The 25,814-nt window shown below is 38.6% G+C and overlaps 1 protein-coding gene across 4 annotated transcripts in view; it reads left to right on the forward strand.

Moving 5' to 3' along the window:
- The window catches only part of pals1a (protein associated with LIN7 1, MAGUK p55 family member a), a 29,040-nt gene extending 3,535 nt beyond the window's left edge, over positions 1-25,505 (forward strand). Inside the window, exons 2-17 of one of the 4 annotated variants that reach the window (XM_088354499.1) lie at positions 4,655-4,932; positions 5,887-6,058; positions 7,171-7,271; positions 11,443-11,550; positions 12,842-12,919; positions 13,018-13,158; positions 13,420-13,581; positions 14,690-14,767; positions 14,933-15,116; positions 15,193-15,264; positions 15,894-16,220; positions 16,293-16,382; positions 18,230-18,342; positions 18,424-18,534; positions 18,604-18,812; positions 23,774-25,505. In XM_088354499.1, coding sequence (XP_088210625.1) covers positions 4,753-4,932; positions 5,887-6,058; positions 7,171-7,271; positions 11,443-11,550; positions 12,842-12,919; positions 13,018-13,158; positions 13,420-13,581; positions 14,690-14,767; positions 14,933-15,116; positions 15,193-15,264; positions 15,894-16,220; positions 16,293-16,382; positions 18,230-18,342; positions 18,424-18,534; positions 18,604-18,780 — 2,094 coding nt within the window. In that variant the 5' untranslated portion in view covers positions 4,655-4,752 and the 3' untranslated portion in view covers positions 18,781-18,812; positions 23,774-25,505. Of the gene's footprint in view, positions 1-4,654; positions 4,933-5,886; positions 6,059-7,170; positions 7,272-11,442; positions 11,551-12,841; positions 12,920-13,017; positions 13,159-13,419; positions 13,582-14,689; positions 14,768-14,932; positions 15,117-15,192; positions 15,265-15,893; positions 16,221-16,292; positions 16,383-18,229; positions 18,343-18,423; positions 18,535-18,603 lie in introns of all 4 variants that reach the window. The other 3 variants (XM_088354498.1, XM_088354500.1, XM_088354497.1) reach the window with 3 other exon arrangements.
- The last annotated feature ends 309 nt before the right edge of the window (positions 25,506-25,814 follow it).

Below are 25,814 nucleotides of genomic sequence, written 5' to 3' on the forward strand. Positions count from 1 at the left end.
CTGGCGGTGCCCATCCCTCTCGAGGTTGTTTTTTTTGGGTAAAAATTAGCTCCCCCACATGAAAAATGACTGGTTTCCATGGTAACCAGAAGCAGGAAAAGCTTCTTTATCTAAGCCAGAGACAACACCTTCATCTTCTGGCCAATGTTGTTTTTTGATGGAAGCATCATCCCGCTCTTCGAAGATGAGCTGGTCCTCGGCATTGTCTGGTAACGGCGTGTGACAATACTGATACTAGATCTCAAATCATAAGGGAAATTGTATTTTGTTCCGAAATGTTGCGTATCACATCGTACCTATACTGATAAAAAAATATAATTTCAAACAGTTTGTATTAAGAAAGCAAAACAAATAATATTGTCCTTTTGGGCATCACAACAATTTTCATGAAATACCTACAACGTAATAACCTTTTGGGAAGTTAAGATCGTCTAAAATCTGTAACATGAGGGTGTGCTTTATCTTTGCTCAGTACTAGGTTGTACAACCCTTTTTCATCTGAGTTTGTGTGTGCACGTATCATGCATGTGTGAGCACTGATAAGGTTTGGCTCTTGTTTCTGCTTCCAACACCAAAGAACGCAGCTGCATATTTGTAACACTATTTTTGAAGCAAAATCGTGTTTCAATTTGTGTATTTGTGACGACATTTCACATTTGATGCTGCTTATGCGTATATTGGAAAGCAAATCGAGGAACTTTGGAAGTAGCAATGCGTAACTACAAACAGTGCAGTTTCATAAAATAATATGCTCTATCAAGATAAATAAAGTGAGGTTTAACTTACTTGTGGAAGATGGGCTTCAAGAGTTGGGTAAGTTCCTCCTCCGTGGTAGAAAGTGGGCGAAAAAAAGTGATCCAACCATTTTCTCAACCGCATCAATCTTTCTTATTCCACTTTCATTTCACAAGAATCGGCTCGCCTTTTCTTTACACTTTACACCAAACATATTGAATGTATGCACGAGATATTAAACAATAAAAATGTCAGAGTTCTTGGCGCGCTAGAGATACAGCACACGTAGTATGTTAACACACGAACTAGGATGTAGAAGCCTGATTTCTTCTTCGGGGTAGATGCTAGGTAACTTTTCACAGCGCCATGCGGCAGAAAGAAGCACTACTGTAATGTCCTGTAGTCGGAAAAAGGTGCACTCGATACAAAATCTAACTTAATGCAATGTCCGGATATTTTTCGATATCCCGCAAAAAAAGTTCGTACCTACCGTTTTTCGTTAGTCGAATGGTCGTAATTAGGGGAGCGTCTGTACATTTAATATTTCCCCCCAAAATCACTCAGTATGACTAAACTTTTAAAAGCGGTTTACAGTACAACCTAGGGGCACCCATCGCTATCCAGGCCAGTTTTTGGGGTTGGGATTTGTTCCCCCACATCAGATTGTGCCAGTTAACAAGTTTACCAGTAGAGGGATAATCTTCCTATGACTGATCTGGTTGCCATTGTATTTGTTTTAAAGTGTCTTACCACTCTTCAGAAATGAGCCGGACCTTCCAGTGCACTTTGCCCCAAAGCTTTCTGTCATGTTTATGGAGAAAACTGATACTAGATCCCAAATCAATGGGGAAAAACTCTGCCATGCTAGAATGCAAATTACTCTTCTTTTCTCAAAACTTCAACAAACAAATTAAATGATACACCAACCACTCCCCTCCCGTGGACATGTCTGAGTGCTCACTTGCCTGCGTTTGTCTCTGACATATGTTTGAGTGAACGCACCAATATACCTTGCAGAGAAACACCCATGACAATGCTTTGACATTAGCATTTGTCTGATAGTGCTTACTTCGGCTCTTTCTCATTACACTGCCTACATGTCTGACAAAGTTGGCAGACGAGAGCAAACATGATATGAGTAGCCACTGACCTGTATAAGGGCACCAGTATGCTAAAACTATATTCTCACGGTGATGTCTCACAAACATTGGGTACATTTACATGCAGCAGATAATCCGAAAAACAGCTTTGCTGATGCGTGAAACCGTGCAAATGCACACAGAAATTTGATTATGGTGTTAGTCCGACCACGAGTAGTCCAATTCAGATAGATAGGTTGAGTCCTAAATTTTCAGATTATTTGTGCGTGTACATACAAAAATCAAATTTCACTGTCATTCTGAACAAGAGGGCCTTCTCACAAGCTCAAACACAAACGTTCAAACAAACATTCAAGCATCTGCGCAAAAATCCACATAAACAAATTCACAATACATTTCTGTGTCTTAACACAAGATAAGTCACCGCTGATTCCCACACGGCCTTATGCATAAAAGTTATACAAGAGAACAGTCATTTTTCACTCAGCGGAGACTGATGTTCATTTCTGAATGCAAGTTTTTATGTACAGTACTAATTTTAATGTAAATGGAAAAGGCGCAATAAAAAATAAGTTCACGCCAAAACAAGAGGTAATCTCCAATGTTTGCATTTTTCTATTATCTTATTTTGCTGTTCTAGTAAAATTGGTGGTGTTGAAAACGTTTCAGAAAAACAGGGCAACCTAAATCTTCTGAAAAACAGAAAAACAAGCTGATTGTCCTCAGTGATCTGGTCCTTTTGGGAAAGAATCTCCTACTGGCCCCGTTAATACTTTTTTTTTTCTTCTCTCAGTGTTTCCGATCTGCGATTGTTTTTCAAAGCATCCTTGATGCCTGCCTCAGAGTTCTACTGGAAGTTGTCCTTGGCATATTGCCACACTATTAACTGACATACCAGAAAATAATTTGCATGGTTAAATATTTGATAGGATGTGTGTGTTGATCACGCAAAATAGATGGTCCTGTATACACGCGGATCCCTCCCCCAGCAGTGGAATTTTGTTCCCAGCACTGCCTGGCATTCCTTACTCCTGCACCATGGGATCAGAGTATGTGCGTAGTGCGTGTGTACAGCCCCTGAGAGTGAGAGATAGCATATCACACGCTGTTGTGCTTCTTGTGACCAAGATAAGAAATAATTTGTCATTCAATCTGTCAATATTTTTGTTTTACTTTCCATTGCGATGCATGTGTCCTCCTTTTTGTCAATTGTGGAGATGAATTGTCACTTGAATTGCTGTTTAGAATTTGTTCGTCATATGACTGCTTACTTATCTAATTGAGTAGGATCAAGGCAAAACCATAAAATGATCCTCTCCAAAGCTTCAAAAAAACAAACATTTTTGGATAGCCCGTGTTGTTTTCTGCATTGTTAAAGTAGCTGTATGTTTTTTGGAACTTTCGTTACTCACAGCTGCCCTTTCCTGGAATATGTCATTATTGCAGCCTCAGTCAGCTCTTTTAGGATGCACATGCATTTCATAGACGTGCTCAAATAATTTTTTTTTTTTTTTTCATTTTTTTGGGGTTTGGGTTGGCTTTTGGACTTGATGCAGGTCTTTTCTTTCTCTCACCATTTTCATGCTACGGTAACAGCCCCCCACACCTGAACAACTTTGCTAAAAGTAAGATAAAAGCAGACAGGTGCTCTTTAATCCCTGTTGGGTTATTAACACATTCTTAATACAGAAAACAAATAACCCTCATGTTGTTATAGGAATTGGCACTACTGACCATTGTTAGCAGGTCAATTTTGACCTGGGGTCCAACTCTGTCCGGATTACCAAAAAGAAAGCGGTCTCACTCAATATAGTTAATGCAACATACTTACAGGTTACAAGATGTGCATCATATAGGTCATTTTTCAACTCTTTTTAAGGACACCTTCAACGACGCCCCACACCTTTTTAAAAGGTATTTCTAACCCAAATGACATCTTCCAAGTCCCAAGAATAAAAATTTACTTACTGAATATGTTGGCTCTACGGCATTGTAGTAAATCTTGATAGGCCTCAAATCATCAACGCGCTGTTATTAAGGAGTGGGTTTTTTTTTTTTTTTGCATTACAAAAAAAACCCGTGATAGTTAAAACCTGCAAAGTAGATACCTTTTTATTTATTCAATACTTTATTATACATTGAAACAAAAGAACAACCCCTATTTACAGGCTTAAGTATTTGTTTAGCAACAAATAAGTTCTTTACTGTCAAATTATAATAACAAAAAATCTTGCTTCTATATTGCACTTTTGATTCAAGAAACTATCAATTTTTCATTTCAGATGATGTTTTGTCGGCATCATTTGGATGTTACTAGACAACAAAATTGTGGCATAAAAAAGCTTTCACCTTCCTATCAAGAAGTCCAACTTTGTCTTTAAAGTAATGCATATTCCTCTGCCTTTTGGGCCTGGCTGCTAGGGCTTTAGTCGGTCCATCGCGTTTTGTTGACATAACCTTTAGAAAAACTCAAAATAAGAAAATATTCACGCCTACGTAATGTACGTACTAATGTACAACTTGAAGCGCAACGTTTTTGACACACAGGCAGAAAAATGGTGGGGCAACTGTTTAGCCAGTACAAATGCAGGATGAAAATCCACAAAGTAACGAAACCGCGATGCAGCAAGGGATTACTCTATATGGCAAAAATATCAAAACCCCTTTTAACCCCACACTCTAAATTGTATCAAGATTCTTTTTTAACAGTGGGAAAACATTTAGTGGCTAACTAATTACAACTTTATATCCTTTCTTACGTAAACATTGCATTTTAAAAAGTTGTTCTTAAACTTTTTGACCGTTTGCTTTCTTTACAGGCATCGATACCATGGCCGCCTTGTTTACTGACCTCCCCTCCTAAAAATCATCATATAGTCATCTATCCGGGCAATCTGAAAACTGAAGCGTATGAGGTATGACAACCTCTCATTTAAATGGCCATGTTGCTGGTGAGGGAGGAGAAAGAGGAGGAGATGAAGACTTCAGGGTAGGACAGCAGCACAGGGAAATGGCCGTCGACTGCCCAGGAGAACTAGGGAGTCGGACACTACCTGTCCGGCGATCTGCTCAGTTGGAGAGAATAAGGCAACACCAGGTATGTCATCAAAATGAACCCGCGATATGTGATTGAATGTTCAGTCTTTTCTAGCAATACTTTTTAATGACTACATATGACCATGAGAAGAAACAAAAACTGTTATACACTTGTCATCCAAGTTAAGTCCATAAACTTTCCGGAATGTCTCATATTAGTTTTTGGAAGTGTATGTTTTCTTTCTACAAAAAAAAAATAGAAGACAATTGGTGATGTTGGATCACTTTGAGTCTGAGTTTGAAATATGTCGACTTGATGTTGACAAAGCAAAGTGTCACTCGCAAAGGCACTGGAGCTATGTAACTTTTCTTTTTCTCTCACTCTTTTTCATTCTCCTCTCTTTCTCTCTCTCTATATCTATGTCTGTCTTGCTTTTTGTCCCTCTACTTTCTTTTTCCCTAACGTTTTCACTCTTTTCTTTTCTCTCTTACCTCTTTCTCTATTTTCTCTTATTTTCTCTCCCTGTCGCCATCCCTTAATCTTTCCCTTTTGCCCTATTTCTTTTTTACTATTTCTCTTTTTTCTTTCTCACTCTCTTTTCTTTCTTTCTACTCTGTCTTTGTATTTTTCTTTTTCACTCTTTTTTCTCTCTCGATCTTGCTATCTTTCTCACTCTCGTCTTGTTCTTGTCTTTTTTATATCTTGCTCTCTCTCTTTCTCTTTCTCTTTTTTTCTTTTTGTCTTTTTTTCTCCTTTCGCTTTCTCTTTTGTTCACTCTTTAATCTACCTACCTGTCCGGACACCGTGAGATTTTTTTTCTTCTTTACAATGTGGCCATCAAGCTAAAATGAGTTTGACACTGCTAACCTGGAAACTCGCCTTTTTTTTTTACAAACTCAAAAATTTATGATGGGTCTGATTAAATCATCCAAAAGACTGTGTCCGGATCACGGCTTGTATGTTTAACATGCCTGATGTATGGTCTGGAACGCTTGTCATGTATGTGTTTGCCAGGAGGACCTGCGTCGTCGCAGAGAAGAGGAAGATCGGCAGCTGGATTTGAATGCCTCCCTCAGGCTGAAGAAGCTGTCGCAGAATCCCAACATTGGCATTGACAACCCCACATTCCTGCAGGACACATACACGTTACAGCAACCACCCCTTGGCAGTCAGCACACTTTGATAGGTATGCAAACCAACACTTAAGCAATATACCATATTTCCACAACCATACGACACACCATGTTAAATGGCTCAGTCTCCTTAGCTAGTTCTATTTCTGTTTTTAACATATACACAGGGTGCACCGCACTATAAGGGGCCGTGCCCTCTGCTCCCTTAAACAGATAAGCATACGAGTGTGTGTATTTAAATATACAGCGGGTCGCGGTTTATTTTTTATTAAAAAGTTAAACGCAGGGATAAAAACTTGTCGGAGTTCATTTTTCAGCTTTCTCCACTTGCGAACCATCAGTTCATCAATCTTAAATTCTCTCACGGCTGCTTGTTTCCATGTTCCTTTACATAGCGTATAAATCAACACACCATGGCGGACGAAAACATGGAAAGCATTCAATGGAGGAAAAGTGAGGTTTTGGATATAAATAATATTTCTGGCGACAACTCTGTTCAGTTTCCAGTAGCACAATAACTTTTAAATTGCTAGATACGCTATGGTGTTGCATCCTTGAGTACTTCCGCAAATGATGCATTGCACGTGACATCAGGTGTCATCTTCTGCACAAGGGTGTTATGGTGGCATTCACACAGGAGATTGCATAGAAGTCGCATTTAGTTGAAAATGTAAAGAAGCTCACAAAAACATCGGCTATCACCCAAAAATCAAAATTGCACATAAAGATCTGCAGTTTGAATGGCAGCCTCATGGTGGCCTCAGCTACATCCGCCACTTTACATGACACATTGGGCGCGCTGCACAATTTGAAGAAAATCTGAGACTTTTAAGTGCATCTCATGGTTGTGAAAACACGGTTACGGTTTTAGAAGTGAAATTTAATTTCCTTTTGGTCTAAAAAGCGATAACTTTCGAAGCAATGCTTGGAGTGAAAGGAATGTCAGGAAGAACGTGGGAGGGAATTCTACAGGGAGAGAGAGACGTGCAACTTAATTAAATCTCCTTGGGACTGTAATGTTCTGTTTGAAATTGGACAAAAATATTTTCAATTAATCTGAAGCCAGTGTAAGACGATAGTATCATTGTACCCTTGGGCAAGAAAATGAAATAACTTTAAAGCATTAAGATACGCTAAGAATTGTGGTGTTTTGCTTTTCTTGCAGAGTTGGAGGAGTTGCTGCTGTCGCTGAAGCAGGTCCGGGGTTTTTTGCCCGACCAGGAGAGTCAGAATGACATAGAGTTGGTTCTTGCACTACTTAACAAGGTAAACAGTTATTTTTATCTAGGAATACTGTACCTGAATAGTGCAACGAGGTTAGCTCTGAAATATGTCATCAAAATAATAGATTGTTTTTATTCTTGCTATTAGGGCTGCCATGAACAATTACTTTCATAATCGATGAATCGTTCTATTATTTTTTCGGACTTCTTGAAGACATTTTAAATTTCCTCCGCTTTATTCGAATATTAGAAGTTTTGGACCGATAGAGCAAATAGTGCACAAAACAACAGAATTTCTTTAATATAAAACAATACATAATCCAATTGTTTGTCATGTAACTTGATCATAATCAAAAAATCTTACTACAAATTTATGGTATTATCACACAAAACATAAAAGAGCAATACATTTCATTTTATTTTTAGGAAAAAAAAAATCTCCACACAAAAATATAAAAACAATCTAAACATCCATCCATCCATTCATTGTCTTCCGCTTATCTTGGGTCGGGTCGCGGGGGCAGCAGCCTTAAAAGGGAAGACCATGTTGTCTTTTTTTCCATGTTCAGCCAGTAGGACAGTTCTGTTAACGAAGGCTTCATTTGATGCACACTACATTAGACATAATTATAAGAGTTTTCAGTGCAACCAGAATGTATTTAAAATGCTTCACTTTTACCCCACCGCCATGTTACTGCCTTATTCCAACATTCTCAAAACACCCCATAATCACATCTTGAAACATTTTTATGAAGATATTCACAAATGTTTAAAAAAGAAAAACACACCAAAAAATAACAAGAAATCCCATGAGTGGTGCATCGCTTAAATTACCCTTAAAAAGTTGAAATGTAAATATTTTTTGTAAATATGTGTTAACAATGCCCAACTGAGTTTAAAGAGCCCTTATGCTTTATTTTTCATTGCGCCTATCTCCTTCTATCTTATCAGAGCTGTTCAGGGCAGATCACATTAGGTTCAAGGAAAGGCGACTGAGGTAGTGCTGGAGAGTGACTCCATGCTTGTCCCCAGGTTTGTTTGTTTTTTGTCAGTGTAGCATGAATATAGCTAAAGTAAGAATAGTCCGGATTCTGGTAAAGTCCGAACGCTACCCCAAACCCCCAAAAAGATGGAGAGTTCATACGAGTGTGTCTAAGAATTGCACATACTTGCACTCGCATCATGAACGAGCTAAGTGAGGCTGCTATCATGGAGGTGATGGCAAAGAGTAACAATGTTTTAATTTCCGTACAACGCCTTTAGGTCTTTGAACCATTGGCTCAAAACTTTCTTGAAGCACTTCTGCAAGTATTCACAGCCTCAAGTCTTTGAACATAATAGCACAAGTTGACACACATATTTTTCTGCACTTTTGCCATTCCTTTCTGCAGCATCTCTCAAGCTCCATCAAATTGTATGGGAAGTGTCGGTGTAGGGCCATTTTCAGATTTCTTTATATATATTCAATCTGATCCTAGTCTTGATTGGCTGGCCCACTCAAGGACATTCAGAGAGTTTTCCTGGAGCCACTCCTTTGTTATCTTAGCTGTGGGCTTAGGGTCGTTGTCTTGCTGAAAGATTAACCGTTGCCCTAGTCTGAGGTCAGATGCGCTCTGGGGCAGGTCTCACAGCTCTTACTGCTGAATAACCTCCCCACAGCATTGCGCTACCACCACAATGCTTCACAGTAGGGGTGGTTTTGATCTTGTGATCAACATTGCCTGGTTTCCTCCAAACATGACTACCTGGTATTCATGCCCAACATCTAACGTTTGTCTCATCGGAGTTGAGAATTTTATTCCTTGTGGTTGAGGGTCTTACATGTGCTTTTTATAAACATAGATGGTTGTCTTTGTGGAATGTTCTCTCTCCACAGCAGAACGCTGGGGCTCTGACAGAGCTCGTTGGATTCTTAGTCTCTTCCCTGACAAAGACCTTTCTTCCTTAATCGCTTAGTTTATATTGTTGACCAGCTCTAGGAAGTGTCTTGGTGTTTCTGAACTTATTCTATTTGTGGATTATAGTTTATGCGCTGAAATGCTGTCATCAAAGCGACATTAAATAGACAAGTGTATGCCTTTCCAAATGATCTCCAATCAACCTTATTGGGTTGACTCCATCTATGCTGTAAAAACATGGTTGATAAGTGGAAACAGGATGCACACTAGCTCAATTTGGAGTTTCATGACAAAAGCTACGAATTCTTGTGTTCATGTGGTTTCCAAGTTTTTTATAACACATTTGAAAAATTTCCCAAAAAGGTTTTTACATATTCATTATGGGGTGTTTTGTGTAGAATTTAGAGGAAACAATGAATTGACTTACTGTTACTTACTGTAACCTAACAAAAATTGAAAAACGTGAAGTCCTTCGAATAATTTCCTGATAAACTGTATTTGCTCAAGTGATACCTCACCATAATTTTTGGTTCACTAAACTGACCACGATGGAAACAGGTTTTGCTTGGATCAATCTGCATTGAAACAAAATGTGGCAGTGCCCTTCCCAAAAAAGGCAACCCACTTATTCTGTTTCATTATTAGTTTGGCTCCACTGAAATATGCCACGGTTGTTAAAACGTCATTGTCTTTTGTGTTATGGTTGGGTAGTCATCAATGCGCATGCTAATAGCCTAGTTCATTCTGTGTTTTCCCAGTGAACTGCAAATACCACGCATGCTTTTTAAATAGACTTAATCTGTGCACATTACTAAAGTTCTTTTTAATGATCTTATGATGTTTAGTGGGTTAAATAGAACTTATGATCGATCTAAAAAATACCTTCCAAATATGATACAAGCAGAAAATACTGTAATTTAAATCTATCTTGGGGGCAAAGTTTCAGAAAATGGATGACAAGCAACCCAGACTGTTACCTGAAGCCTGAGATCAATTTGTGTGAACAGAAAGTAGCAAAAGAAGCCTTCCCCAAAATGGAGAGATACTACTTGATTTTGCTCCTCACCCAATATTGTACAAAAACAATATGAAACGCAACACGTTAGCTTTTTTCCGTTATGGTTGGTTTTTTTTTTTGTTTTTTTTTCTATATATTTTTTTTTTATATTCAGCAAGCCCCAGCTCTATTCTTTGTTGATTTTAATAAAATAATTGTAGCCACATCTTTTAATTGACTTTTGGTAACTCATAAATTTGATAGATATAAACTCATCATCATTGTTTTTTATGATTTATGTTAGAGCTGCACGATTTTGGAAAAAAAACATAATAAATTTCTTCTTACTTGTATTGCAATCTGATGCGATTTTCGAATTGAAGTTATTTTAAATCATAGTGACTTGCAAACTTACCTCGAGATGACGTCATTACGAACTGAGACTGTAACAAAATAACTAATCAACAAATAAAAACAGAATTGCAGTTGAGTAAATTGTCTTTATTATCTTTATACAAAAGTACAACGAACTTTGAGTGCTCCTTTTAGAGTAAGAAAGCAATCTAGCATTAGGTAACCGCGACTTCCACAAGGTCTCTGCGATAGTTAAAAATGTAGAATCATGAATTTTGCGGTTTTCCAGGTCATTTGTTTCATAGGTAATGGATCTGGCTTTGCTGACTAGCCAGGTTCCGCAGGGCAGGCCTACAGAGTTGTTAACGTAGCCATAGCATTAGGTCAGACGTCCAGCCTAGCTATTGTTTTCTCTCCTGACGCCACCTCAGATTATTCCCAGAACCGATAACAATCCACGGAGCACCTGCCTATGGGCACCATTTTTTGGGCTGTATTGACTTTCCCCAGAGTCCTATTTAATTGATGAATTTATTTTCAATATTACAAGCCACGAAAAGCTAGCGATCGCTAGTTTGTTTTGCTTTGGAGACGTTGCGCCCACCCACCCGGCTGTTTGGCTGACAGCATACACCTGCCTATCACAGTCGCGCACGCAGAAAATCACACCCATCCAATACACACACACTTACAACCTGCCCTTTGTGATAGCTGTGTGCGCTTTATTTTCTCCTCTAAACAGTACGATGAAATCATTGACTTTGAAGACAATTCAATTCAAAATCGGTGAAGCTGTGAGCCAGCAAACCAGTAAAAACCGAAGCGGAAAGTACCGAGTGTTCTCTGTAATTACAATAAATTTTTCTAAACTAAAATCTGCTATTCGAAATGTAATTTTCAGTTAGCTTATCAATGTTCCCTTTATTTACCAATGTCTTATACTGGCTTTTTCCGTTTTGTTTTAGTCTGATTTCCAGTCTGCACTGAAGATTCATAATGCAGTGGCCAGCAACATGCACAGACCCTCTCCCCCATACCCACAAACAAACCAGGCACTGCATCTGGCATTGGAGGTAACTGGGGATCATCTTGCACCTCATCCCATAACTAAAGCTTGAGAATTGAGTATGGTGCCCTAGTAAGCTTAAAGTCCAAGGTCATAAATCATTGCAGAGTGCAGGTTCTAAATAGTGATTGGGATTTAGTCATTAAAGCTTTAGCTAAAGAAATATGATTACATACAGCAGTGTCATAAACATATATGTATGCATAAATTAATGTGTGTATATCAGTGGTGCGCTGTGCAGTTTACACCTAGGCCTTCAGGTCCAGTCTGAATTACTGGTGTGGTATTCTGGAACAAAGCTGCTCTTCGAGGCGGCTCTTGGAAGTGGAATAAAAAATTAAAAAACAATTTGTGCGGACTCTGGTGTAGGAGGAGTGAATTTGGGCTACCTCAGCCATCACCATGAGCCCAGTTCTCTTCGCATGGTCCCGCCAAGCATGGTCCCGCCAAGCATGGTCCGCTCTGAGAACAGGCAACACAGACTGTGCAAGACCGGGCGTTACGTGAAGGGCCCCACACCGCCTGAATGTGCATCACGGAAAGCCTGTCTTTTGTAGCAAAGTCTAAGTTAAACAAGACTGTATATACAAAAAAATAACTAGCCAGAGAGAAGTTCAGTTCAACCCAAACGTAATAACTTTTTAGGCCCAGCCCGAAATTCGGATTGTGTCGGGCTCGGGCTTAACCTCTTACCTCTTGGCTGAAAGTGGCCTGCAAAACATTTACCCGCTGGCGAAAGGCTTGAAAAAGCTGAAGTTCAGACAAAAGTGAAGGTAGATTTCTCAGAAATTTTGGTTGAAGGTCAAGTTGGTCGAGAGCGGAGGCTTTGCCCTTTAAAGCTTAGGCGTTCCAAATATGAGGGCCCACTGTAAATGTTTTGTATTCAATATGATTGGTTCGTTTTAGCTCTCAAGAGACATTTTTGGTCAACGAAAAGGCTATATGCCTCTCTGCTCAATCACTAAAACATCAAATGCATCGAAAGAGCTTGATCAGTCTGTTTTATAGTAGCTGTTAAATTATTATTAAAATTTTAACCAGCCAATTCTTGTACAGCAAGGGTCTCCAACCTTTTACATCTGAAAGCTAAATTTTGTTACTAATCAGCACAAATCTATCACAGTTTGACACGCACTTCTAAAGTAGCAATCACCTAGCACTGGTGAGCTATTATCAGAACAGGTCCGCTGCCACTTCAGCTGCTCTTAGGGGCCACCGTGTTGGAGACCCCTGTTCTACGGTATTGTCATGCTTACACCTTTTGCAGTTCGTCTGACGTGTATGTGTTGCTGATTCAGGTCAGAAATCTCATCCAAACAAGTCAACATAAAGAAGGACTGGAACTCTGCAGTCTTTTATCAGGCATACATTTACAGGTACTGACTCATACCATGACACTGCAAATTGTCACAATAGTAAAGTGCCAATTATTGTCAGTTGATTTTAAATAACTGCCCGTGTCTTTTTGCTGCAGTCTATGCTTCTGGCACATGACAGCATAGCAGAGAAAGAAATGGAGCTGGAACCATTGACCGACCAGAATGAGACACTGGCACAATGGGGAGGAGAGACTGTAAAAATTGTTCAAATAGAGAAGGCCCGAGACATACCACTGGTAAGACAAGTGATATACAAACAGGAACTGTACTGCAATTTAGACTTGACCATGCACAGTAACTTTTAGTTTGACACATAATGTAGAATCAGGCTGACCTTAGTAAAACTATTTTTCTTTTTAAAATTGTTTTCCTGTAATTTCTTATTAAACTTTCTGTAATGTTTTCTGACCTTGTGATGCTGATCACTTCTTGAATGGATGCAGAAATGGTTGTCATTCACAGTCATGTGACACCAGGTCTTTGCTTGCTTTTTGCAGGGGGCGACAGTCCGTAATGAAATGGAGAGTGTGATTATTAGCAGGATTGTTCGAGGAGGAGCCGCCGAACAAAGTGGACTTTTGGCAGAAGGAGATGAAATTTTGGAAATAAACGGCGTTGAAATAAAAGGGAAAGATGTCAACCAAGTCTTTGACATTCTTGTAAGATTACGCAATTGAACAACGTCACACATTCTGGACATTTGTTTTAGTTGATGTAAGCGAAAATCAGGTTTCAAATATGTATTTGTGACAACATTTCACATTGTATGCAGCTTATGAGTATATTGGAAAGCACATCTAGGAACATTTGTAAGTAGCAATGCACAACTACAAACAGTGCAGGAGGTGAGAGCTAAGCTATTTGTTTGACAGTTTGAGAAGATGGTTCAGACGCTGCCCTACGGACGAACGTTTGTAGGTTGAATTGGTTTGTAAGTTGCTTCAGTGTTATATTTTGTATGTTTAAGGTTTTTTTAAGTATGTTTAAGGCTTGTATAAGTAACCTTTATTGTTTTGTACTAAAAAAATAAACATTTCATAAAATAATATGCTCTATAAAGATAAATAAAGTGAGGTTTAACTTATTTGTGGAAGATGGGCTTCAAGAGTTAGGCTACTTCCTCCTCCACGGTAGAAAGTGGGCGAAAAAAAGCGATCCAACCTTTTGCTCAACCACATCAATCTGTCTTATTCCATTTTCATTTCCAAAGAAATAGCTCGCCTCTTCTTTACACTTTACACCAACCATATTTAATGGATGCACGAGATGCTAAACAATAAAAACGTCAAAGTTCCTAGCGCGCTAGAGATACAGTACACGAAGTATGTTTACACACGAGCTAGAAAGTAGAAGCGGGATTTCTTTTTTGGGGTGGATGCTGGGTGACGTCACAGCCCCACTCGCCGGTAGGGGCGGAAAGAAACACTACTGTAATGTTCTGTACTCTGAAAAAGGTGCACACAATACAAAATCTAACTTACAGCAATGTCTGGATATTTTTCGACATCCCGAAAAATACCATTTTTCGTAAGTCGAATGGTCGTAAGGAGGGGAGCGTCTGTATTTGTCAATTATATACCGAAGTATACTTTAAAACCTAGTGTATTAACCCACACACGCTTATAATTATTGTATGCATTTCCAATCTTGAGCACAGTTTTCTGCGCTGTATAAGGCGCACTCTCAAAATTCGTGTTTTTTTTGGTGCGCATTACAGTTGGGAATACTAATTTAGTAATTTAAGTAATTTGCAATATGTCGTTACAGGCGGACATGCATGGACTCCTGACCTTTGTACTCATTCCGAGCACGCAGAGCAAACCTCCCACAGTCAAAGAGAATGTAGTAAGTGCTGAAGTTGTGCTGACTGCCCTAATGCTGATTCTTACAAATATTTACATTTTCAACAAAATGAAGTTGACAGCCTGTGTGTCAAATTTTGCTAAAATGTGCGGTGTACAAAATCTTAACAGCGTTTCCTCTGCCCCGCTTCTCTTTTGTATTCTTTAGGTTCATGTGAAAGCACATTTTGACTATGACCCATCCGATGACCCTTATGTGCCATGTAGAGAGTTGGGCTTGTCCTTCCAGAAAGGAGATATTCTTCACATCATCAGCCAGTCTGACCCCAACTGGTGGCAGGCTTACAGGGATGGGGATGAAGATAATCAGCCTCTAGCTGGATTAGTACCAGGTTCTTATTTGTCTTGTCAAGTACATGTCGTGTCATCTGAACTGATGGTATAATGGGATGTTGTTGTTTGTAATAGGGAAATGTTTCCAGCAGCAGAGAGAAGCCTTGAAACAGACGATAGAGGAAGACAAAGAGCCCGAGAAGTCTGGTCTGTCCATCTTGACATTGGCATTATATATAATTTTTATTATTATTATTTTTTTATGGATGGTTGGTTGTAACCCCTAACCACTAAGGTCTTAGGGGCACCATTTCCTGTAGTGTGTCTTGGGCAAGTACAGCCTGGTGGCGCCCATCCCTCTCCAGGCCATATATATATATATATATTTATATAAGGGGCATTGTGTATTTTTCAGTGCCTTCTTGTGGTAAAAAAAAATAATGATTTATCCCCCCCAAAAAACATTGATTGGAAAACGAGCAAAAATAGAACTATCATACAAACATGCATTTTTTTAACATACTCGTTGGTCATGAAATTTGTATTTGTGAAAGGCTGGTCAAAAAAACTAGAAAAAGGGTGCGGTCTGGTCACTTTAAGTCTTTGTAGTTTGCATTCTTTCTTGTTTTTTGTAGCGCTACTTTTCAGTTTCACTACACAATACAGATATATCCAGTGGTCAAATATTAGTTTCTTTTTAAAGTAGCTTAACACAGCTTGAAATGTACATTGAGTCACACATAGCTTGGATTTTCAATTCCTTATAAAATGCAACAACTGTTGATCTGACAACACTGTTTTTTTATGTTAGTTGTCTGTATTTGTTTGTTTTTTAGGGAAGTTATGGTGCGCAAAGAAGAACAAAAGAAAGAGAAAGAAGCTGCTCTACAACTCTCAGAAAAATGATGGTACAGGCGGGATGCAATCTGTAACCATAGAATCTTGGAGGAAACTGTTGAAACAATTTTTCATTATCTCTCATATACCAACTGGCTTAGATATTGATGAAGAAATTCTGACCTATGAAGAAATGGCCCTGTACCACCAGCCCGCCAATAGGAAACGACCAATTGCATTGATTGGTCCAAGCAGCTGTGGGCAGACAGAACTTCGGCAGAGACTCCTGAATAACCATCCGGAGCGCTTTGCAGTGGCTGTACCTCGTAAGACTTGAACACACACTAAGTATGCAAAATTATGTGTGTACAGCATAAAATTTAGTTTTTGTCTTGTAGACACTACCCGGAGCCGGCGAGATGCAGAGCTTGGGGGAAGAGATTACCATTTTGTATCCCGTCAAGTTTTTGAGACAGAGCTAGCAGCTGGTAAGTTGTCTGAGTTGTCTGGCAATTTGGAGACGACGTTTAAAGCTTCAAAAACTCTGTAACTGTGTTTTTTTTTTTACTACAGCCAATTTTTAGACATTGTGAAAGAATAGTAAATGTTTGAAATGTCAGAAGCCAAGAACTGATTGTGCACACTTGAACGTGATAATGGCACTTAAAAAATGATCCTGGGTTGCTATAATGCACGTTTATTTTCTCCTCTGATCTGAATATGCCCCGTAAAATTTTATTGTGAATTTCATTGGCTAACCAATGTGTCAATCAAGATTTGAATAGGTCACCATTGGCTAAAGATTTTGGAAGCCCCGGTAAATCATGTGGTCTTTTTTTTTTTTTCAATCCAGGCTCTCATAGATTGTCACAGGCTAAGAACCGTGTTAAAAAACATTGCAATTGGCCGAGAGTGGTGTCAATCAAAAGGCCCGTCCGGCTTTTTAATCCTGCCTGCTAAACCAAAAGTCACACAAGTCGCGGGGTCGAGCACCTGCAGCTGGGTACCCTGGGTAACCTGGGTGTTGGTGTATAATGTTTTTAGACCCGAAACACCCCATGAACCATCACTGATGATGTGTTCAGGTCCATCGGTTGATGTATTTTACAACAAAGATAAATGTGGGTTTTTTGCCAATCTTGTCCCCAGTGTCCCTCTGTCCTTGTTCCTAAAACTTTTTTTTTTTTCATTAAACATTTACTCTTAATTCACGTGCGTTCTTAGAACCAGAAGGCCTGTCGGGTCTTTGAAATATTAAAAAAAAATCCCTAGTGTTGGAATGTTTATGTTTTTTTCAGGTAAATTAGCTTTCACTTGATACATGACACTTTTATCACTAATAAAATTTATAGGTATAAGCATAGCTCTAAAAAAATACCCACAGTGAAGTTTCTCAACATGTGTATGTACATAAGGTACCCAGCTATTTAGATGAGATGGTTGGAGCGAAAAAATGGGCTGTAAATTTGGGTATATGGAACAAAACAGCACATATAATGTGTTTTTAGTTACAGGGTTTGTACAGGTGCTTTAAATCCTTGAAAATGCTTGAATTTTAATGTTGTGTTTTTAATGTCCGGTAAATGTTTGAATTGTATGTGAAGCGCTTGAAAATGCTTGAAATTGTTCCCATTGCCATGTTTCTTGGCAGGCTGACTCTAAAGATTACACAATAAATGCCGAAAGGTTTTTGAAAGAATGTGAAAATGACGCCAACACGCCTGCTCTGGTTGTTTGATAGTTTGGCGTTGTCACGCAAAGCGTCACTGCCCCTCTGGTAGCACCCAAAAGGACAGCTCTATTTAGAAAACCATCTCTTTTGGCTCTGCTTTCTTGACTTAAATTGGCTTTAAACTTGTTTTTTTATTCATTATGCACAAAATTATTTCGTAATAAGTCATTTCAGTTGTTTTTAGGGGATCCCTGCAAAACACATGAAATATGAATTAAAGTTATTTTAATTTTCTCTGACTTTAGCCATTTCTGACCGATAAATGCAATGTGACTTTGGAAAAATCCAGATCTCTGCGTTTTCGAAAATACAGTACTACGTTGCAGCTTTACGTACAAACTACTTCAAAGTCCCCGCCATCGCTGTTGTGTGGCATCTGGCGCCAGGGTCCATCACAACTCTGCACCCGCCTCACACATCTGTATGCCTCAATAGGTGCAAGATGGATCTTAAAATTCATTGAATGTGGTCTTGGAAAGGTCTTTAAAAGTCTTCAATTTGAAAGGAAAAATCCTGAGGGAACACTAATCACCAGAAGTCTTCAAGGGCTGCACGGACCACCATTCCACCAACACCTACATGAGCCTTCTTTTGTTTTACCAGGCAAGCTAATTGAGTCCGGCGAGTTTGAGAAGAATCTGTACGGGACCAGCACTGACTCAGTGAGACAGATCATCAACACTGGAAAAATATGTGTGCTATGTCTACATACTCAGGTTACTTTCTTTACATTCAAGCAGCAACGTATTGAATTAGCGTTTTAGTATAATTTGAGTGTGTCTGCATATCTGTTGTAGGCCCTAAAGGTGCTAAGGAGTTCCGATTTAAAACCCTACATCATCTTCATAGCTCCTCCTTCCCAGGAAAGACTTAGAGCCCTGTTAGCTAAAGACAACAAAAACCCCAAGGTGAAAATCTCTGCAAGTTTACTGGTGCCTTCAAACCTTCTTTTAATCCCAATTTGTGTTGGCTGACAGCCCGAAGAGCTACGGGACATCATCGAGAGAGCGCGAGAGATGGAGCAGAACTGGGGTCACTTTTTTGATGCCATCATTGTCAACACGGACAAGGACAAAGCTTACGCCGAGCTGCTAAGACTCATCAACAAACTGGACACGGAACCCCAGTGGGTGCCGTGCTCCTGGCTTCGCTGAAACCCACGTGGGTGCACACAAACAGACATACAGTACTTGACTTATCTGATTCCCCACCACCTAATGTGAGATTTATGACAATAAATATATGTGGTAGTGATCTATTTCGTTTTTTTAATGGTGAACCTTCTCTTAGCCACGGTATGGAGCTGTTTATGGATTCTTTTCTGTCACGTGCAAATTTATAATTCCTGTAATTCATTAAATTTTCTAATGCATTCCGCTGTACTTTGATTTTTTTGTATTGAATGCTAATTTATAATTCCTTATATTCGTTAAATTTCAAAAGCATCATGTAAAGCTCCCAAAAGTAAAAGCTTTAACAATGAGGGGCAACTTAAAAATCTTGCATCGGTGAGTTCGAAAAACCAAGAGTTAAAGCGGCTTAAAAGTCGATTTAACATAAAAGTTAGTGTCTTGAAAGCTAATTTAACTCGAGAGTTAAAGCGGCTGTATTGCTTCTTTGACTCGACAGAGTTGCTATATTGCTAATTTAACTCGACATTTGAAGTAGCTTTAAAGTTAATTCAACTAAAGAGTAAAAGCAGCTTTAAAGCGAATTTATCTTGAGAATTAAAGCAGCTTTAAAGCAAATTGATCTCGAGAGTCCAAACGGCTTTGAAGCCTATTTAAGTCTAGAGTTAAAGCGGCTGTATTGCTTGTTTAACTTGAGAGTTGAAGCGGCTCGTTTGCTTCTTTGACCCGACAGTTAGAGTTGCTATATTGCTAATCTAACGCGAGAGTTGAAGTAGCTTTAAAGTTAATTCAACTAAAGAGTAAAAGCAGCTTTGAAGCTAATTTATCTTGAGAATTAAAGCAGCTTTAAAGCTAATTTATTTTGAGAGTCAAAGCGGCTTTGAAGCTTATTTAAGTCTAGAGTTAAAGCGGCTCTATTGCTTGTTTATCTTGAGAATTAAAGCAGCTTTAAAGCTAATTTATCTCGAGAGTCGAAGCGGCTTTGAAGCATATTTAGGTCGAAAGTTGAAGCAACTTTGAAGCTAATTTAAGTTGAGAGTTAAAGCAACTTTGAAGCTAATTTAAGTTGAGAGTTAAAGCAACTTTAAAGCTAATTTAAGCCGAGAGTTAAAGCGACTTTAAAGCTAAGGAAACAACTCTATGGTATCTGATGATAAATTAAACTTTATGTTGGTGTTTGTTTCACAGTTGTCAATAAATTATTTGAATCACGGCTGCATGTATTCAACGTTTGCCACTTTAGATGCTTAGTTTGAGCTGAGAAAAATTTCATACTGATTTTAAATCAAACATTAAATTGTGTTATACACAAATAAACACAGTATTCCCTCCACACCCTTTTCACCGTTTTAAGCACTGACCCATTTTCATGCCTTTTTAAAGCTAATACAACTCAAGAGTTAAAATGGCTTTAAAGAAAGCAGCTTTAACTTTAACAGCACGACTTAAGGCCATAATTATCTTTTTAAATATTAACCTGCCAAATCATGTTTTTAGTGTAATTTCCGATCAAAAAATGATTTGCCTTTTACTCATTGAATTACATGCATGAGAGTTTGAAAACAAGATAAACGTTTGAGCATAAAAATGCCTATTCCATTAGATCTTACTACTTACCCTAATGTGTCCCACAAAAAAGGGCCCCCGCTAAAATACAAAAAATCCACATGTGAGGTGGTGGTCAGATATTTAAAGTCAAGTGCCGTTCTGTAATTACTTTTATTGGCGTTAGTGCATTTTGTACAGCTCTCATTTATATTGAGGTACAAAGGCCACTGTTTGAAAAACAGTTGTCTGGTGATGCAGCAAACACTAAATTAGAAAAAAATAAAATACAAAAGTAAATGAAGTTATTTAATTTCAAATGCACACTTTTTTTCTGATTGACATTTTCGTTAAAGACTACCTCCACTGATCCACTCACATTCCAATCAAAGCTTATCTTAAATGTAAATCATAATGTCATGTTTAGAAGGCTTATCGTAGTATGCTTTGACTCTTCACTATGTGCTTGTTTAAAGGTTTGGCCAGTTGCCATTAGAAATGAAAGATGTTATGTTTATGGTAATTACTAGGGATCAACTTGTATGGGTTTTTCAAGGTTGATACGATTATTAGTATTAAGAGGAGGTCGATAACTGATCTTCACTTAACTGATGTTCATTTGCCGATATTCATTTGCTGTAAAAGCTTAATTGGCCTAAGAAATGGTTAACTGCAAAAAAAGATTTTTTGTTATAAATTCAAAGTAACATGATTATTTCACTTAAACCAAAAACTACCAGAGCAGGAAATACAATTAGGCTTTGCAGCAACTCGTATAAAGGTACACAAAAACTTAGAATGAATAAATAAAAATGTCAATACAAACAACACAACTTAAGTTATCTTAAAACAAAAAGTTCATCGAAATTTCAACTGTGCTGGCGAATTAAAGTGTGGGCACTTCGTTTTTAGAGCCATATTGACGAACTAACATTATGGTACGAGAGCTAATCACTTAGTCTTACTCTTAGGCGTGATTTTTCTGCCCTCAATCACAAAAACACTTGATTGACGAACTAATGTTATGATAAGAGCCAAATTTATCAGTCTCCACCTGAACCTACCTCTCCAAAACAAGTTAACTACACTTTTTACGCCATCTCTTAATCGCTTTTCTGTCACGGACAGAGGCATGTCAAGACCTGTTAGCTAAGCTGCCGATCTCTCTTATTGTTCTTGATTTAGTGGCTCCGACCCCGCTCACTTATCCAATCAGAAGGCGCAGGGTGGGTAGCAAGGATAGAGGAAGTGGGGAGGAGTATGAGCAAGAGAGAAAGTCTCGGCTGCATGAAACTTGATTATTAGCATATCGAATGGAGAAAAATGCAAATATCTGACAGATTCCCAAATATCTGTGCCAATAACTGGTAATTACGTGATTGATTTCCCACAAAGCATATCAGGAATGAAGTCTTAACATGTACTTGAGGTTGTCATATGTATTTATATGGCCAAAACATGGACCTACATCATTTGCTTGCATTGCTTTTTGAATGCATACTATTGATTGCACCGACCTTATCCTGTCCTCATTTCAACCGTCTTGATTGAATTTTAATCATGGAGTACGATGGTACCTCTTTATATGAGCACCTCTAAACAGGAGAATTTCGGTAGAGAGAAGCCTCGGTTTTGCGGTTAATGGGGAGCAGAATCCTTAGCGAAAGGTGAAGGTCCCCCAAGTATCGTCGCACCTTCATCAAAACCACATGGTTAGAAGCAAGATCGGACCTAAAATATCCGACCTGACCCAAAACGCTATTATAGCCAGGCCCAACAAATTAGCTTGATTTAAGCGACCAAGCTCTGAGAACCTGAATTTGCATCTTTCATTTGCGAGCAATCGGAAACGGTCCGCAGCGTTGGCTTAGGAAATTTGTTAGCCTAGCCGTTAGCTGTATGCCGGACCAGCACCATAAACTTGCATTTGATTTTGTTAATATAATGTTATTTATCTTATTACGTTTTTTGGGGGGTTGTATTTTTAATCACAATTTAAATGTGTTTTAGTGATCAAGAAGATGTTTTATAGCTTTCCAGGGTTTACTCTTATCAGTGCTCCTCATGTATTTTCTTTTGCCCCCTTTCTGAAGAAGAAATCCTCTCGCCCCCCCTTAAGACAAACACCCCTAGTGTAGTGGAGGTGCAATTGCACTTGAAAGGTTACCAAAAAAAGTTATGACGCCAAACGCAACTGCACCCTCCTTTTAATTATTTCATATTGTGAAAATTCGAGCTACAAGTCAAATTTTGGAACGAATTAGGCTCGTATGAAGAGGTACCACTGTACAGGCTCGGCATGCCTGTTGATGAGTTTTATATAATAGTAAATATGAAAGTCACTATTGGGATCTCTATAATACGCACAAACCGTCAGTGCAAATCAAACTTTGTGTATATGTACTGTGTAAATGTTTTAACAGTTGAGGGGATGGTAATGTTCCAAACTGCAGACCTGTGAATTCAACTGTCTTAAGAGTAGAGCTCTCAGTGTTAAAGGTAATCCCAAATTTTTAAACATGCAAAATGTGAGGACATAGAACATGATTTTTGCATGAAATCTTTATATTTTTTGATATATTCCAAGATAAATTATTTTGAAGACTGTCTGTCTCTTGAACTTCCTGAGCTGTGACGTCAACGGAGGAACACCAGCGCGCTCGCAAGCCAGTCGTCATATTTTACGGGTTAATTAGTTGAAGAGGTTTCAAGTGTTTTAAGCAAAGCTTTGGTATTTTTTTGTTGAGAATGCCAAGGCATTGTGTCACAAGTGGGTGCAGTAATGGAAAACAAAGTATAGCAGCCAAAAAAGGTAACTGGCAGGAAAAAAAAACACAAAAAGCCTCCACTTCAGGGAATAACGAAAGGCTGGCCAACCACAAAACACGCAGTGAGCAGCCAGGCTAACTAGTAAACAACAACAAAAAGGGGCAACGACTACGGCGATAAACGCAAATCTGTCTGGGGATGAACACAGCAAAACCACAGCTAACGCCAGGGTAGCCGGTCAAAAAACGTACGCTGAGCAGTCAGACTAAAGGGAAACAACAACAAAAAGCTGCAACGCGACAAACGCAAAGCCAGCTGCTAATAAACCCAAGGACACAGCAAAAACTTGCACCAACGCCAGGCTAGCCAAACAACACCATCAACCAGGAGCAAACAAAACAGGAAAACCCTCAGCAGTTTCGAGCTAACAGGGAGCTAGCCGTACAATGTTATACCAACCGCGACCCACGCAGCGAAAAACACAATCGCCTACCTCCAAGCAGGAATGCGCGGTATGCAATCAATATTCACTACAGGGTTCGTACAGGTGATTTGAAATCCTTGAAAATGCTTGAATTTTAAAGTTGATTTCTTAAGGTCAGGAAAATGCTTAGGTTTTGGGTGAAGTGCTTGAAAATGCTTAAAATTGTTGCAGTCTTACTGTATGGACCACGCAATAAATTAAGATTTTTTTTTTCCCAAGGTGCATGAAAATGACGCTGACACGCCTGCTCTGTTGCCTCGTCATCATGACGATGCCATGTGAAGCGTCACCATCCCGTACTGGTCGCATACAAAAGGACGGCTCTATTTAGAAAACGGGCGCTATGGCTCTGCTCTCTGAGAAGAGCCGGCTTTTTCTTTTTATTATATATTCTCAAAAATAATAAAGATTATGCACCAAATTATTAAGTAATTGGTTATTTCATATATTTTGCAGGGGATCCCTGCACATGAATATAAGTTAAAACCTTCACAGCTCCACAAAAAAAAGGAAAATGCAAATCAACTTTCAATTTATACCCGAAACAGATTTAAAAGTCGAACAACACAAAATCCCCGAAAATGCAAAATAATGATTTTGAAAATTCATAATAACTCTATACTGCTATAAGTAAATGATACAATGCAAAAAGTTAATTTAGACACGGATCCTCTGAAAACCCCACAAAAAAATAAAAATTGAAATGGGTACATAGAAGATCAAAAGAACAGCAGTCTCTTAGATGGAAAGATTGAATGCACTTTGCTTCAGGACATTCAAAATGAGACCAAATTTGACTCTTTTTTTCCTGCTTTTTATCCATACAGTATTCTTTCTTTTTTGTCTACTGTATTACTCAATAATTACCCAACACCTATTTAGCCTTTTTCGTGTTTGTAAGCAAGTGTGACGTAGCCAAGTTGCGTGAGCATTGTTGCAGCAGAATGGCAGAATTGATGTCAGTTTATAGCAGCCCATTGACAAAAAATATAGATCATAGATGGGAACAGCGCAAAATAGTACAAAGTATTTGTTAGCAGCAATATAGCTCCTTTACTTTAGTCATCAAAGTCAACAAAAAAAAAACTATTTTGACCGGTGCTAGATTTCTTGGTTCGAAAGTACTGGGAAATTGAAAATTTAGCCTTGAAAGTGCTTGAATTAGGCCATGAAAAAGGTGTACAAACCTTGTCTCTACAATCCCTGTCTGTTTCGAAAGCTGCCCTTTACGTGTTCTGTTAATGAGATTCAACCATTTTAAAATGGTTTTGTTCCTTCAATGACATCACAGCTCTACAGTAAAGAAGCCTGATGGGACAACTTAAGACTAATTTCTCTTCGGGTAGGCGAAACATTTTGCAGCATATTTGCGTAATCATGGAGAGAAACACTAAACGTTGTGTTCCTAATCGGACTAAAATAATTCACATGGGAATACTTTCGAGACCACCCTTTTGCAATGGGTGTAGTATGAACACAGTACTTAACTTCTCCATTTTTGGCTGATCATCTTCATGTACTGTACTTTCCTGTTTTTATGTACCATTTTACTGTCCTGTCTGATCGTGCACTCGTATAATGACTTAAGGAGTCGAAGGAGATGAAAGTTAATCCTTTCCGAAAGGGCACTGGTTGCCAAATGTCTTTTTTGTGTGTCCGAATGGATACATTGAGGACAATGAAGACTGACGTGATATGGTTTGTATCACTGCATAGATCATTTTAGTGTTTGTGATATTGAAAATGGATGTATGAAGTCAAATGTGCACCATCACTATGATTACAGGTTTCACACCTTTTACCTTGGTCTACGATGACTTCGGGGTTTAATGTTAAAGTGATTGATCCACTTTTAGGATATGTTCCATTCCATGTCACATTTTTTTGAAAATCCAGCAAGATTTGTAAGTAATATTTACACAGAAGAAATAAATTGATCGTGAAGAAATGACTTGTTTTGTTTATTGAGTATTCGGACTGCATGTTTCTTAATACAAACTCAAGTTCCTTGAACTTTAATTTTGTGTTTTCATTTTGTGCTTGAAATTGTTGCTATTGCCATGTTTCTCAACAGTCTGACCCTAAAGGTCACGTAAAATAATTAAGTTTAAAAAAAAAAAAGTGCATGAAACTGATACCAACACGGCTGCTTTGGTAGCTTGACATTATAGCGTTGTAATGTGGAGTGTCACCGCTCCCTACTGGTCATGCCCACAAGGACAGCTCTTTAAAAATCTAGCTCTTTTGGCCCCCAACTGGG

This window comes from Urocampus carinirostris, chromosome 15 (genome assembly GCF_059441175.1).
Source record: "Urocampus carinirostris isolate Australia breed hairy pipefish chromosome 15, RoL_Ucar_1.0, whole genome shotgun sequence".
In the NCBI taxonomy this organism is placed as follows: Eukaryota; Metazoa; Chordata; class Actinopteri; order Syngnathiformes; family Syngnathidae; genus Urocampus; species Urocampus carinirostris.